The sequence below is a fragment of the Dama dama genome, chromosome 30, assembly GCF_033118175.1.
Source record: "Dama dama isolate Ldn47 chromosome 30, ASM3311817v1, whole genome shotgun sequence".
In the NCBI taxonomy this organism is placed as follows: Eukaryota; Metazoa; Chordata; class Mammalia; order Artiodactyla; family Cervidae; genus Dama; species Dama dama.
The window spans coordinates 36,265,825-36,279,903 of record NC_083710.1 but is presented as its reverse complement, the minus strand read 5'-3'; the positions used below and the strand labels follow the sequence as shown (position 1 = coordinate 36,279,903).

The following is a 14,079-nucleotide window of genomic DNA, read 5'->3' as shown; positions in this document are numbered from 1 at the left end:
ACTGAGTTTTATAACTTTTCTCTTGCACTTTCAAATTGCTTTATGCAATGCTTTATGCAGTCAATCTTCCACTATCAGTTAGAATTGTCTGCTTTTGGCATTTTTAACGTTATTAATTGTTGGGCTGCCACCTAATTGTAATTAAGGCCTTGGTGAGAGAGGTTCATATTAGGTGGAAAAGCATGTGTGGTCAGCACACTGAGAGGATAGTATTTCCTAAAAATGAGCTGCTTCCCTTTGGTGGGGTGGTCGTAGGCAGGAGAACTGAGGCACCTGCCTTGCAAACACTCTTGGAGGGACAAACCCATCCTCAGGTTCAGGAACTTCTATTTTGAAAATTGTGCCTTTGGGGCCCAGAAATTAGACTTAAATGACTGAAAATCAGTTAATTATCCAAAGGCAATTAGTTTGCCAAGCCTTTTATGTATGAAAGATGTTTTAAAAAATTATCACCTAGCGTGTGAGTTAAGAGCCTATTAGCATTTTGTGGGCTGGCTCCCTGGGAGTCGGAGACAACCGTAGGTGTACCGGCGCAGCAGGAGGGACAGCTCAGGATGGAAGAGGACTTGAGATTTGAAAACAGGATTTCGGAAAGGGAGCATGGCAATCGGTTGCAGACTGCAGGTGTGAAATGTTACCTCAAATCCTGGGAGGGAATTTCTCAGACTGTTGCCTGTGTGCTCTTCTCGGGGCTCCCCAGGGGTCTCAGGTGGTGAAGAATCCGCCTGCAATGCAGGAGACCCAGGTTCGTTCCCTGGGTCGGGAAGAGCCCCTGGAGAACAGCATGGCAACCTGCTCCAGTATTCTTGCCTGGAGACTCCCACTGGGGCAATTTAGTGGGGAATCTTGGAAGAGTTGCTGGGTGTTCAAGTGGAGAAATATTCAAGCAGAGACACCGCTAAGGACTGAAGTACAGAATGGGAAGGCGCTGATATCTCCAAAGGAGAAGGAACAGAGATTTGAAAGCCTGTGGATCTGAATCCCCAAACCTCTTCATGGCACCAGGGCAGAACCCCAAGACTTTACAAGTTCTCTCCTTTACAGCATGCCTCCTTTAAAATGGTCTCCCAGAATTCCCTCGAAGCAGCAGTGTTCATTTTGGCAAAAATATTTAACTTTTCTGCCACTGTTCTTCAGGGGAAAGCAGTCTTAGTTGACTGTGTATGATTATGGTGTGTACAGAATTATTTGTCATTTCCTTGGTGGTTTTGTCTCATCCTTTGTGCCTCAAATGCATAAAATTCTGATGAGAATTTCTCCTTCACTCATTTGTATAATGGTTCTTTTTTGAATGCCTTCTAAAGGCTGTGATGTAAAAGAAAGGACTATCACCCTCATGGAGATGAGAGTCGAGTGGGGGAAACAGACATTAAAAAAAGTCATGCCATCCTCTGGAACTCATAAAGAGGGAAAGAAATTTGAAATTTTTAATACAAAGTCTGCTTTCTATAAGAACAGGAAACGAGGCAAGGTAGCCTTCATTTCCCAGGAATCTAGAAACCCCAGAAGTCACACTCTTACTTGGAACAGACAAGCCCACTTGAAGGAAGAATTAGTTCAGAAAATTTGGGGAGAAGACATCGGTTGTCTCTGAACATGAAATTTCCTTCATTTGATGGTGTAAAAACATTTTTTTAAGTCATGCAAATAACGACGTTGGTGTCAGGCTGAAGTTGCAGAGCTGGAAAGTGAGGGATCGGGTGGCTTTGGGGGAGGTGGCAGCAGGAGGCGAGGTGACTGCGAGGAGGACGTGGAGAGTGGAGGAGGCCTGTGCCTGAGATGCAGGCTGGCTGCAGAAGAGGCTGGCTGAGCGAAGTGAGTGTGTGTGAGGGGGTGGTGGGGCTTCAGGATGGAGGAGCATTCTAAGTAGCAGCAGCTGAAATCATCCTGGGGTAAAAAGGAGCTGGGGACAGCCTTGGGGTCTTCGTGTAGGCGGTATAGTCAGGTGCAGATGTGTCAGGGTCAATGTTATGTCATAGTCAGCGTGTGTGTATGTGTGTGTGTGTGTCAGTTGAGCATTGATGGGTAGATTGGAGGCTGAGCCATTGTAAAGAGAGTGGCAGATACCACTACACTTGTCCCTACCCATGTCAGCATTCACCTCTTAAAAGTAAGGGTGATAGCTATTAATTAGTCAAAGACAGTGACTCTTAAGCAGGAGGTATGCTGGAATCCAGAGAAATCGCCTTCCTTTTCTTTCTCTTGGCTTTAAAAGCATTCAGACAATACACGCCAGTTGTAAAATGCCCAACCCATCCTGAAGTAAATACATGTGTTTAGAAAATTTGGGGGTGAGTTTCTCCCTTGCCCAGGCATAACTGCCCTCTGGTAACAGCTCTGCATTCATAATACAGGTGTACACACTTCACAAAGTATTTTTTATCCCTGGAATTGACCTGCATACACAGATACAGACAGATCCATACCGTGATATAATAAAGATATGCTTTGTTCTTCTTAGGAGTTGTATCATATTCCAAAGTTTGGATGCTTCATAAGCTATTTACCAGTTAATGAATTAATGAGTATTTAGGTTGCTTCTAAACTGTCACTAACACAGCACTGTAGGGGGTACCCGTACTCCGGGGCACATATTTCTTCAGGGTCAGTTCCCAGCAGTGCAGTGTGGACTTAAAATTTTGAAAGGTACCACCCTCTTTGTCTTGACCCTCTCAGGACTGGACCAGTTTATGCCCCTAACAGGGCTCCTCCAGTCATGAAGATTATCGCTCTTTTTATTAGGCATTATCTTCATTTAAAATTTTAAAATATAATTTTTAATGGTTCCTTTCCATTGACAGTTAGGAGTTCGGCTTGAGTGAGACCTCAAGCCCCATGAGGGCAGATACCTGTCCTCTTTTGTTTGCCATTCGTACCGTCCGGGCTTGGCAGGTGCCCCAGCCGTAGTGAACATCTTGTTACCTGGATTTGTTCATTGCAGAGCCGTGTGTGGAGGGGCTGTAAGGGGGGGTGTAGGACTTAAAGGCTCATAGATCAGTTTCCCGAAGATCGTCAGATTTCACAAGGGGAGCAGGAAGGACATATAAACACTCATGGAAGCAGTGTCCTCACCTTTAAAAAAGCACCTGCATAGGACCCAAGTTATTTATTGAAGATATTTTTACTGGCAAAGTAGATCTGGAGCAGGAGTGAGAGGGAAGGTAAGTTCTCAGCTCGTTTTTAGTTTGTGTTAAGCTAGTTGCAGGGTTCGCTCAAATATTCTGAAATAATCCTTTTGAAACTGAGCACTTAAAATTATTTTGTGACAGATAATTATACATTAACAAGTCAGAGCAGTATAAGGGTGGGAAACGATGTCTCTGTATGGAGCAGGCAGGTATTTCGTGTGTATAAAATAGATCTAGAAGTATCGTACACTGAAAAGAAGCTCCATCTTAGTGAAGTGAGAATTCTTAACCAAAAATGATGGTAAGCAATTTTTGAAACTGCAGCACAGTAACTTTTACACGTTGGTATTAAATCAGTAGGTTTCTGTTCTCTTGGTTGGGTCTGAGTTGGGCGAGGGTGTCAGGAGGTTCTCGACCCGGGAGTGATGGAAAGGGGCCCACCCTGTCTGCACCCCTGGCTCACCGCTGCCGTGGCAACCGCACTAACCCGCTCTTTTCCTTCCCTCTGTCTCGGCACGCTTGCCTTCCTCCTCGGACGTCAGGAGCAAAAGCGTATAGATGGCACAACCCGGGAGGTGAAAAAGGTTAGAAAAGCCAGAAACAGGCGCCAAGAATGGAATATGATGGCGTATGACAAAGAGCTTAGACCCGACACCAGGTTATCCCAGAGCACACACCACGGAGCGTCTTCTGAAGGATCCTTGTCCCCAGACACTAGGTGTGTGTGTGTGTGCGCGCGCGCGTGCATGCTTTGTGAGGGCGAGTGGGCCCGGCTTCCCGTAAGTAGAAATGGAGCACAGCTTTGTGTCTATGTGGTCCACAGTGTGTGTCCAAACTTCCCTTAAAGATGAGTGTTGTGTATGTTTTGAGTTTGAAATAATACTTTAGTTTTGTTTGATGTTGGGTTACTTTGCATCATTTTCCATCTGTGACTTCACTTAATCATTTGATTAATCTAGATGTACTGTTTTAACCTCGATTCTGAATTTGGGCTTAGTACCTGCCCATGACTGGCATTTTCGTTTTGATAATCCTTTCATTCTTTCTCTGCCTCTTTTGCTTAGAATTTTGCTTTTCCTTTGCCACTTGGTATCTGAAACGATTGTAGGTAGTGATTGATGTGATCAAGGAATAACTTCATTTTTCTTTTTGATAACCTTTCCCAAAGGGATGAACAAAGTCTTTTTTTCCCCCCTTCAGTTCGCTAATCTTATGTATTCTAATTGCAGGAGGAGAATTCTCTTAGGAATTTATTTTTAAAGATTGTTAGCAATTCAGTAAAGCTGTTTTCTTGCAGATGTGAAAGACATGGTCACTAAGCAGCATTTATCCTGAAAGGGCTTCACTGGACAGGAAGAACTGACCAGTAATTGTAATTTACAGTTAATTTCATATTTCTGCTTCTGTAAATGTGGGCTCTTGCATCGGCATTTAAAAATGTGAATAGAGGATTCTTACATCAGCAGTAACCTGGACCTTGCATTAAATCTGTGTTTTAAGAAATGTGTATTAACCTCCATGGTTAGCTCAGTCTGACGTACAGAAGATGCTTAATGTTTGGTGGGTATAGTTCCCATAAATACACTTATCCCACAAGGGCTGCCGGTCACTGCAGCGTCTAGATTTTTCTATACAAGCTGTTAACAGGTAATGATTTGACAATTCCTGGAGCTTGAACTGAGCTGTAGCCTCAAGTTTTAGTCTTTGTGTCAGTTTATCTCTGTAGAAGGTTAAGACTGAAGATACACTTCTGCTCATAGTTCTTTGGGTGAGAAGTACATGAACTTGACAGCTCCCAGGATGTCATATCTGCTGTTCGGTTTTCTCCAGCTAAGCTGTGACTGTTTATTCGTGTAAAACATATACTTTGTAATATTCCATACATAACTCTTTCCGTAGGTACAGATGGAAAAATGACTTTTTAAAAATCTCTCAGTTGAATTAATTGATATTCATTCTGGAATCTGAGATTAGACTGTGCCATGCTGGGTATAAAATTGATGGATTATAGCCCTTAAATTATTTTGGATATTTTTTATTTTATGAAAGTGTAACAGTTTTCTTATTATAAAATAAGATTAAATTTTTATATTTGGAAAAAATTATTCATAATCCTATTACCAGAGAAATCACTGTTTTTGCATTTTAGTGTATTTCTTTTTTTGGTCTTTTTTCTGTACATGTGTATATTTTTTACTTAATGAAATTGAAGTCTGCCCTGTGTTATTTACCTTTTGACTTTATAATGTCTCATATTTCTGGGCTTCTCTGGTGACTCAGAGAATAAAGAATCGCCTGCAATGTGGGAGACCTGGGCCAATTCCTGGGTTGGGAAGAGCCCCTGGAGAAGGGAATGGCTACCCACTCCAGTATTCTTGCCTGGAGAATCCCATGGACAGAGGAGCCTGGTGGGCTACAGTCCATGGGGTTGCAAACAGTAAAACACAACTGAGCGACTTTCACACATTCCTGTTTGAAGTGTTATTTAGAAACGTGGTTTTTAATGGATGTACTCAGGGTAACTGAGGGAAATTTGAGCTTTAAGTTTGATGGTATGTATATAATTTGTTCTTGTAAGTAATACATTTTCAGCTCATCACACAAACTAATGATAAGTTTTCACTCTCTTTGTAGATCATCAGGAATGGTTTGATTCTAAGGGTACATTTAGGATGAGCCTGGATGAAATGCTTGTCCCCCGCTCCCCCCATCGATCAGGAAGCAGGGTGCCCCCTGGCCCCTGTCCTCCCCCTTCCTCACCCTGTTCTGGGTATTGCAGCTGCCTGACCCTGTGTCGCAGACACTCGACCCTGCCCTCCCGCAGAACCCCGAGGGCTTCATTCGCTTCTCCCACTGAGTCTCCACTGCTGACACTTCTCCTGTCCCATCTTTTCTTCACTCCTCTACATTCTCTTTCCCCTAACAGATAGCTCCTGGTGCCCCTGCAGCTTTAGGACCACCCGCCCGGGCCCCACACTGGTGCCATGAATCCTGGGCCTGATTCTGACTTCCTGTTGGGGGGTCCTTTTCGCTCAGCGGTCACCCTCCTTCTCATCTCTTGTCCAGCCCACTGGTGTCCCCTGAACAGGGGCAGTGACACTTGGAGTGACCAGTCAGCCCCCTCTCCACTCCACCGCACCACCATCACAGAGCCCTGCCCCCCAGGCTCTCCTGCTGTAATTCCCAACATTGGGCATGTCCTGCTCACTTCTGTCCTCCATCGAGTTTTGTCCTCCATGGCCTCCTGTATCACCCCGCACCTTACAGAACAGAGCTCTGAATCGTGCCAGGATATTTCCAGCCCCGGCTCCTCACCCCATCAGAAGCACTCCGTAGCCTGTAGATGAGTTTGTTTCCTTTAGAAAGTTGTACCCCGGCTATGACACAGTTCCCCACATGGGGTCACGCCCCCATCACCAGGGAATCCAGAGTTTCAGGTATTTACATTTTTAAAATATGCTAAAACTAAAAACAGGTCAGATTCTTCCCCCAATGAAAATATTTTTAACTCCCTTGCCAACAGTTGGCATAATTCAAAAGACAGTTGTATGCACACCATAATGTACAGTTCATACTGCAGTTAGGGAAAAAGGAAGTGAGTTTCAAGTTATGTTTATACTGCAATTAGGGAAGAAAAAAGGAAAAAAAAAACAAAGACAGTAGTCTTTCTGCCATTTAGAGAACTTTTCTACGCAGTGATGTCCCAGGGAAGCTGCTGTCTGAATTCCAAAGACCCGACGTGTGTTTGCCTCTTCCCTTCAGAGAGAGAGACACAAGCTGAATCCCAACAGAAGCCAGCAGATAAGTGTGAGAAAAGTCAGGACCAGAAGAGAAGAGTGGGAGAGAAGGAAGATGGGCATTGAGTTCATGAGTGACGCGAGGAGGCTGCAGCAGGCAGGGGGCGCGGCAGAGCCCAGGACGCCCGCCGGGTTTGTGGTTCCGCTTGCTCCGGGTCCCAGCCCCCGTGGCCCCCCGCTTCGGCGTCACGAGAGGATGCCCTGCCCTGTACTGACCACACGTCCCATAACCCGGGTGACTAACGCCCTGCGGCGCTGCCCAGCCCTCCCCGCCCCCAGCGGTACCCCCAGGGTCCCAGCATCCTTCTGAACTCTGCCGACTAACACGGAGATGTGTGCATCCTTTCAGAGTTTCTCTCTCCCTCGGGCCTTGGAGGCAGCAAGAGGGCTTCTGCCTGCAGCACTGTGTTCCTTCTCTCTCTTTTGGCCATAAATACATTTCTCCTGTTCAAGAAAACTACCACTCACTGCATTCTTGTCTTCTTTCTCTGTTCTTACGGTTCATTTTTTTTTTGATTCATCTGCCGTTTGTTAAGGTCTAGTTATACGCTGTCAGTTTAATCGCCACTGAAATCTTCCACCTTGGATACCGTTTTCAAGTTCAACACCCTGTCTTGGAGGCTCCTGTCTTACAAACGTGTCTGCTGCGATGCTGTGAAGGGGCTGTGCTGTCTGCCGCTTGTCCGTCTGTCTGACCACGCACATCACAGCTGTGGCTCTGAAACCACGTAACCCTGGAGCTTTGCCGCTAAAGTCATGATTGCATTGTGCTTGGAAGCTCTTATGGGCCTCGACCTTGTCGATAGTACAGGGAATAAGCGTGTGATTTCTGTGCCTTGGCCGTGTTCAGATTTAAATGTACGCTGATGCCTGGTGGTGGGGGGAAATCTTCTTAACTGACGCCACTTTCTCCCACCCCTGGCTCTGGCCCTCAGGTCCCACGCATCGGATGTCACGGATTACTCGTACCCGGCCACCCCCAACCACTCTCTGCACCCGCAGCCCGGGACCCCTTCCTACGGAGCAGGTGACGCGCCTCCCCATGGGCCGGCAGCCCAGGCCCCCGAGCATGAGTTCCGGCCCCCATCGGCCTCGGCCCGACACCTGGCCCTGAACAGGCCCCAGCAGCCCCCGCCGCCCCCACCGCAGGCTGTGGAGGGCCCCCAGGCCCCCGCGCCCATGGCTCCAGCCGACTACGGGTAAATACCCCATCCTGGGCTCGCTCTGGGGCTCGCCATTGCGTGGGGGTGTTGTGGATGGATGATGAGGAGTTGTCACTGAATAACCTGGAGAAGGAAATGGCAACCCCCTCCAGTATTCTTGCCTGGGGAATTCTGTAGACAGAGGAGCCTGGTGGGCTACAGTCCATGAGGTCACAAAGAGTTGGACACAACTGAGTGACTAACACTGAACCCTGAGCCAAACTCTGGAGGCCCGGACGCAGCCAGGAATGAGCGGGTGCAGATCCTATCTGTTATGAGAAACTCTGTGTTAGGAAAGGCAGGGTCACGCCACTCCCCTTTTATTACACACAAGCCTCAGGTTTGTGTCTGTGTTTGTGAACACACGTTCCCTTTATGTTTGAATGGCTGAGGCAGGGCCTTGACAAAGGACGACATGCCAGTTTTGTGACCGGCATGTCACAAATGCTCCAGAGAATTCACATTTCAAAGGAGAAAACGATAATATGCAACACAGGACTTAGACTTGGATGTATGTAACCCTGACCTCTGGGTACCCAAATATTATTCTGCCACCAGGTCCTCTTGTTTTGTGTTATTTGGGAAAAGTTCAAGCATCTCCTAAAAAAATGATCCTCATGTTAAGGGCTTGTTAAGTTAAGCACCGCCTGTGTTTTGGTAAGCGGTCTTTTTGGCTTAAGCTCAGTCTTTCAAGAGTTAGTCCCTCCTAGTCAGCACCTAGGGAATTTGAACACGTGTTTCCACGGACAGGGTTTTCTCCACTGTGGAGCAGCGAGGGTGACACTCTAAACGTACATCCCTCAGCCCCTAGAAGTTTTCTGTCCAACCACAGGGTCTTAGACGGTCCCTGCAATTGGTTCTCTGTAACTCAGGGTTCCCACAGAGTGTTCCGAGGCTCCGAGTGTCAGGCAGAGAGAGTTTGTGGTCCAGTTGGTTTGGAAAACTCTCGGCTAGGTAGAACCCTGCAGGTTTCTTGGCTGGAGGGGTTTCGAAGCTTTGGATGTTCTGATGGGCTTTGTGGGCTTTGGTGAATTTGCATGGGGACGGGATGTAAAACACAGAATTTGCCAATCTGATTGGCCTCAGAACCCTCCCAAGACAGATTTGCGAGCCCCTTTCCTGAGATGCCCCATGTAAGGATGCCCTGTCCTGCTTTCTTCACGCTGCAGTCAGCTGTCCAGCGCTCCACAGACGTCACCTTTTCTGGTGGTTATCATTTGGTGCACGTCAGCAGACCATCTTGAGTCCCATCACAGTGACTTGTGATGACCTGTGGTCCAAAGCACGGTTATTTGCATCCTGCAGTGTTTCACATGACAGTGTGCGCAGTGTCGGGGGGGGGGTCCTGTCTCCAAGGTGGGGGAGACCCTCCAAGGATGGGACTGCCCTTTGCTCTCTAGTGACTATCTGCTTCCTGTCTCCGCCAGGATGCTGCCGGCTCAGATCACAGAGTATTACAGCCCCTCAGGACCCCCGCCGCCCCCGCCCCCGCCCGTGATCCCCTCTGCACAAACTGCTTTCGTCTGCCCCCTCCAGATGCCCCTGCAGCCCCCCTTCCCGGCCTCCGCCGGCTCCGCCTATGCCGGCCCTCCCCACCCTCCCTCGGGTGGGCTTGTGGTCACGGCCCCGCCGCCCCCGGGCCCCCCGCCGCCCCCGCCCGGCCCTCCAGGTGCCGGCTCCTCGCTCTCCTCCTCCCCAATGCACGCCCCCCTGGGGGCCGAGGCCAAGAGGCAGGAGGCCGCACAGCCGCCGGTCAGCGACGCCCGCAGCGACCTGCTCGCCGCCATCCGGATGGGTGAGTGCCTGTCCCAGGACAGCGGCCCACCAGCCATGGCCTCCTCGGCTTCCATCAGCTCCAACCTCCACCAGAGGGCCTTTAGGAGAGGGTGACAGGAGCCACATTTGGTTTTCCTTTTTTTTTTTTTAAACAGTGGATGTGTTTTTTCAGTGCCAAGTAAACACGGTGATAAAGCACTGAGAATTCAGGAAAGCTTTACTTGACTAGAAATAGGTTATAAAAATGATCATCAATTAATTGGATCTTCTGTTTTTCACTCTGTCTTACTTATACTTTTTTATACTTACTTATACTTTATACTTATACTTTAAACTTACTTATACTTCTTTCACTCCATCTTATACTTAAGGTCAGAAGTATAAATAAAAGAAAATGAACTCCTGTCAGTGATCTAGTTTTTCATATCTAGGATATGTCTTATCTTAGACTTTTCGTATTTTTAGTTTGATGTGCTAGTGAGCTGCAGGCCGTCCAGGAGTATGGTCTTCATGATGGAAACACTCATGTTGGCACAACTGTCCCAGTGCAGGGGGCCACTGGAAACCTTGAAACAGCCTCTGGTGGCCAGTGGCTACCTGGGTGGGCTGTGCTGCTCTAGAATGTTCTTTCTCGGTGCTCATGTGCTCTGGAATCGTAACTGACTATCTTACATTTCAACACATTGCTTAAGGAATGTCATAACTTCTATGCATTTTATTTTTCTTCTTGGTCCTGGAACATCTATTTCCCAAGCATTTCCCCTCCAGTTTCTAAAACATTTCATTCTAGCGTCAGTAGGCCAGAAAACGTCTAATAGGCTTGTTGGTCCATCTCTGTTTAATCGGAGCGGGCAGAGGGATTGCGTTCTGAGCCACGTCTCGTGTCTCTAGGGATTCAGCTGAAGAAGGTGCAGGAGCAGCGGGAGCAGGAGGCCAAGCGCGAGCCGGTGGGCAACGACGTGGCCACCATCCTGTCCCGGCGCATCGCCGTCGAGTACAGCGACTCAGACGACGACTCGGAGTTCGACGAGAACGACTGGTCCGACTGAGACGGGCGCCCAGCGGGCCGGGGCGGGCGGCGTGTCGACGATGTCAGTGGTCCCAGCACCCAGATAGTGGTATTATAATCCCGTAGCTTAGCCACTTTTGTATCAATAATGTGAGATTGCTTTTGCACATCCAAAACTTCTGGGTTTTTTCAGTATTTACTGTGTAATACTTAAGTGCCACTAAACATAGCAAACCGTGCGGCACACGAGGAAATAACGCTGTAACTATCGCATCGTCCTGAAAACAGCCTCTTGCTTCTTTCTCTCGGCCACAAACGCGTTCAGTGCCGTTTGGGTTCACGCTCCTTGATCGTGAAAATCCTGCAGACTTGCTGTGTGTTTGTGAAGCTGCCTGTTGTCAGGTGTCTGCGAGATTCACGACTGTGCGACAGACCAGTGTCTTCCGATCAGTAAGCGATATTGTTTTCCACTTTTTTTAAAAAAAAAAAGAGAAAATGTGTTTCAGAAGAAGTTGGTTCTCAAGAGAAAGATTTGACAGGTAGGAGACTCAGCTGTCTGAGCTTGCACTGTCATGGCCCGGCGGCCTCTATCAATCTGGAGGCTCTGTTGAAGAACCTCATTTTCTCTGCTGACCTTGTGAAATGTGAACTTGGCCCTTCTCAGGCAGGATCCCTCGCAGGCGTTCACGGAGTCAGTGCTCACTGGTGGTTTCTGTAGGAGGTTTCAGCAGCGCAGTAGGAAGGAAAGTGGAGAACAGCCCTTTTTCCTTTGGGGTTGTCGGGGACGGGGGTGCACTTAGCACCCTCAGCGGCCCCTGGAGCTGGGGAACCAGCCCGCATGGACCTGGGAGCAGAGCCCGTACAACCTCTCTCCTGGAACCACATCCCAGGCGGGCCCACGTGGAGGCGTTGGAGCCACAGGGAAGGCTCCAGGTGGCACCTGGCCCCACCTGGTCTTGAGTTCTGAGAGCTTCATTTGGGTGAGAGGAGACTGTCGCATCTTTGTTGCCTTCCCTGGTGCTGTGGCCAATTAGGGACCCAGCCCTCAAAGCGCACGGGTTCCTCTCCTGCCCAGTCGTCAGCACACCACGCTTGACCAGGTACCCCGGGGGAGGGTCAACCCTTCCTTGTCCCTTCCCACGTGATGACAGGTGAGCCTGAGCGGGTCTTCCTGTTCAGGACAAACTGCTAGCAAACTCGTGAATGAGAACTTAGATTCTGTAATGCTGGGTGAAGGTGAACTGTTTGTTTGGAAGAAAAACCACCCCAGGCTTTGATCTCAGGTGCAGCTTCACAGATGTACAAAGACACTTTACCCCAGAGCAGGTCTGACTTCTCTCCCACATGCGCCTCGGGTCCTGGTGACGCTCAGTTGTGACCAAGGCATCTGTGGCTAAAACAGAGATGTTTGGGTGGACAGTAGGATGTCAGCAGGACCCTGACTGCCGGGGGTGGGGGGTGTTTTGCTGAGTTCTCCCCAGGAAGCTGCTGCTCCCACCATCACGTCTGTGTCCCTGAGGGCTGTGGAAGGTCACGGTCATCCTGTAAGGGCTGCCTGACGGGTCTTGAGTCACCTAGGTTGGAACTCGAGAAGAGCCTCAGATCTGTATTACCCTTGTTTCCAAGTGCCCAGGCTAAGGTTGTCTCTGAGTCTTTTCAGCTAAAACCAGCTGTTCAGGCACACACTTGTTGGAGCTCATCACCATGTTGTGTTGCCTCTAAGTAGTTATTAATCAACTCCCCAGTTCCTCTCTTTTAATTTCTTTTTCTCCAGTGCAGAGGCCAGCTGTGTTGGCATTTTTCTTGGGACTTTTACCAATTGTGGTCATATTTTGTCTTTCTTAGAGTATTTTGTCTTTACTGTTACTTTTGGATACGGAAGCATCTGTGTCCTTCTAGAACCTATGTTTGGTAAATCTTTGTTTTGTTATTTTTTTTTGTAATGTCCCTTCTGTCCTCAGGATGGAGAGAATGCATAAAGCTACTATCCGTGTCAGGATTTCTTCTATTTATATCTTATCACAGTAAAATTAGTGGCACTTTATACATATTCATGAGCCTGTTAAGTATTGGTTGTCTTCCTGTAGTTTAATCAACAAGTTATTTTCAACTTGATGTTCTGACCAGTGAAAATGCTTTTGCCCTGATGTGTTATGTAGCCTCTAAGAGAATGGAAAAGGACTAAAATCCATTTTAAATTATTTTTTGCAGTATTTTTCTCAGTACTGATTTATTCTAAAAATGAAATCCAGACTTTTTCTAATACGATAGCACATGAAAAGGAAAAAGTGACTATTTTGAACTGTCCATTTTCATTTTCAAGAAGTATTTACGAGACAAATGGAGAAAAACATTTAAATGCATATTTCCTATCTATGGATTTTACATTTTAAAGTAAGCTCTATGTTGTAAGGTTATTTTATTTTTTTGTTTAGTCTAATTTCTTACAAGCTTTTTCTCATGTCATGGATCAGGCAGAGGGATGAGAAGAAGACTCAGAACCACCCATTAACTGCACGCATATGATGTAGTCAATTTTCTGTTGTCTAGCCCTAAAACCATAAGATTTGGTCACTTACGTTTTTCTTCAGTAAAAGTATACTGTTGGAGAATTAGCATTTTCATTTCAGTAAATTTTTAGAATGTCGAAATCTTTTCTGAGCACCACGTGGCTAGATTGTGAAAGTTTTGTAATAATTTGCAGCTGAAATTCACGATACATTTTCATCCATTGAAGACTCATGGGAATGTATCAGCCAGAGTAGCAAGTAATTTTTGTTTTCTAAACCAGAGTCTGTCACCTTGCAGTATTACCAATGCTGTTGTACACTGAATTTAAAGTGGTATTAAAAAAAAAAACCTCCTGGTAAACAATTTTTATCTGTTTGTATATCTTACTATAGATTATGTACAAGTAACATCTAAATAAAATTACACTTTTAACCCTAAACAGTTTTGCTTATTATAGCAGTGTTGTATGGTTAACCTTTTGGGGTGGTGGGAGAAATTGAGGCTTGATGGGGTTTTTAATTAGCCTTTCCATTATTCCCTGGTGGCTCAGATGGTAAAGCATCTGACTGCGATGTGGGAGACCTGGGTTCGATCCCTGGGTCGGGAAGATCCCCTAAAGAAGGAAATGGCAACCCACTCCAGTACTCGTGCCTGGA

The 14,079-nt window shown here is 47.0% G+C and overlaps 1 protein-coding gene across 3 annotated transcripts in view; it reads left to right on the top strand.

Moving 5' to 3' along the window:
- Positions 1 to 13,862, top strand: part of WASF3 (WASP family member 3) — a 73,227-nt gene extending 59,365 nt beyond the window's left edge. For 2 of the 3 annotated variants that reach the window (XM_061133137.1, XM_061133138.1), the window contains 4 exons: positions 3,671 to 3,846; positions 7,861 to 8,124; positions 9,555 to 9,922; positions 10,795 to 13,862. In XM_061133137.1, the coding sequence (XP_060989120.1) occupies positions 3,671 to 3,846; positions 7,861 to 8,124; positions 9,555 to 9,922; positions 10,795 to 10,952 (966 nt within the window). In that variant the 3' untranslated portion in view covers positions 10,953 to 13,862. Of the gene's footprint in view, positions 1 to 3,670; positions 3,847 to 6,890; positions 7,058 to 7,860; positions 8,125 to 9,554; positions 9,923 to 10,794 lie in introns of all 3 variants that reach the window. The other variant, XM_061133139.1, reaches the window with a different exon arrangement.
- Positions 13,863 to 14,079: the final 217 nt, after the last annotated feature.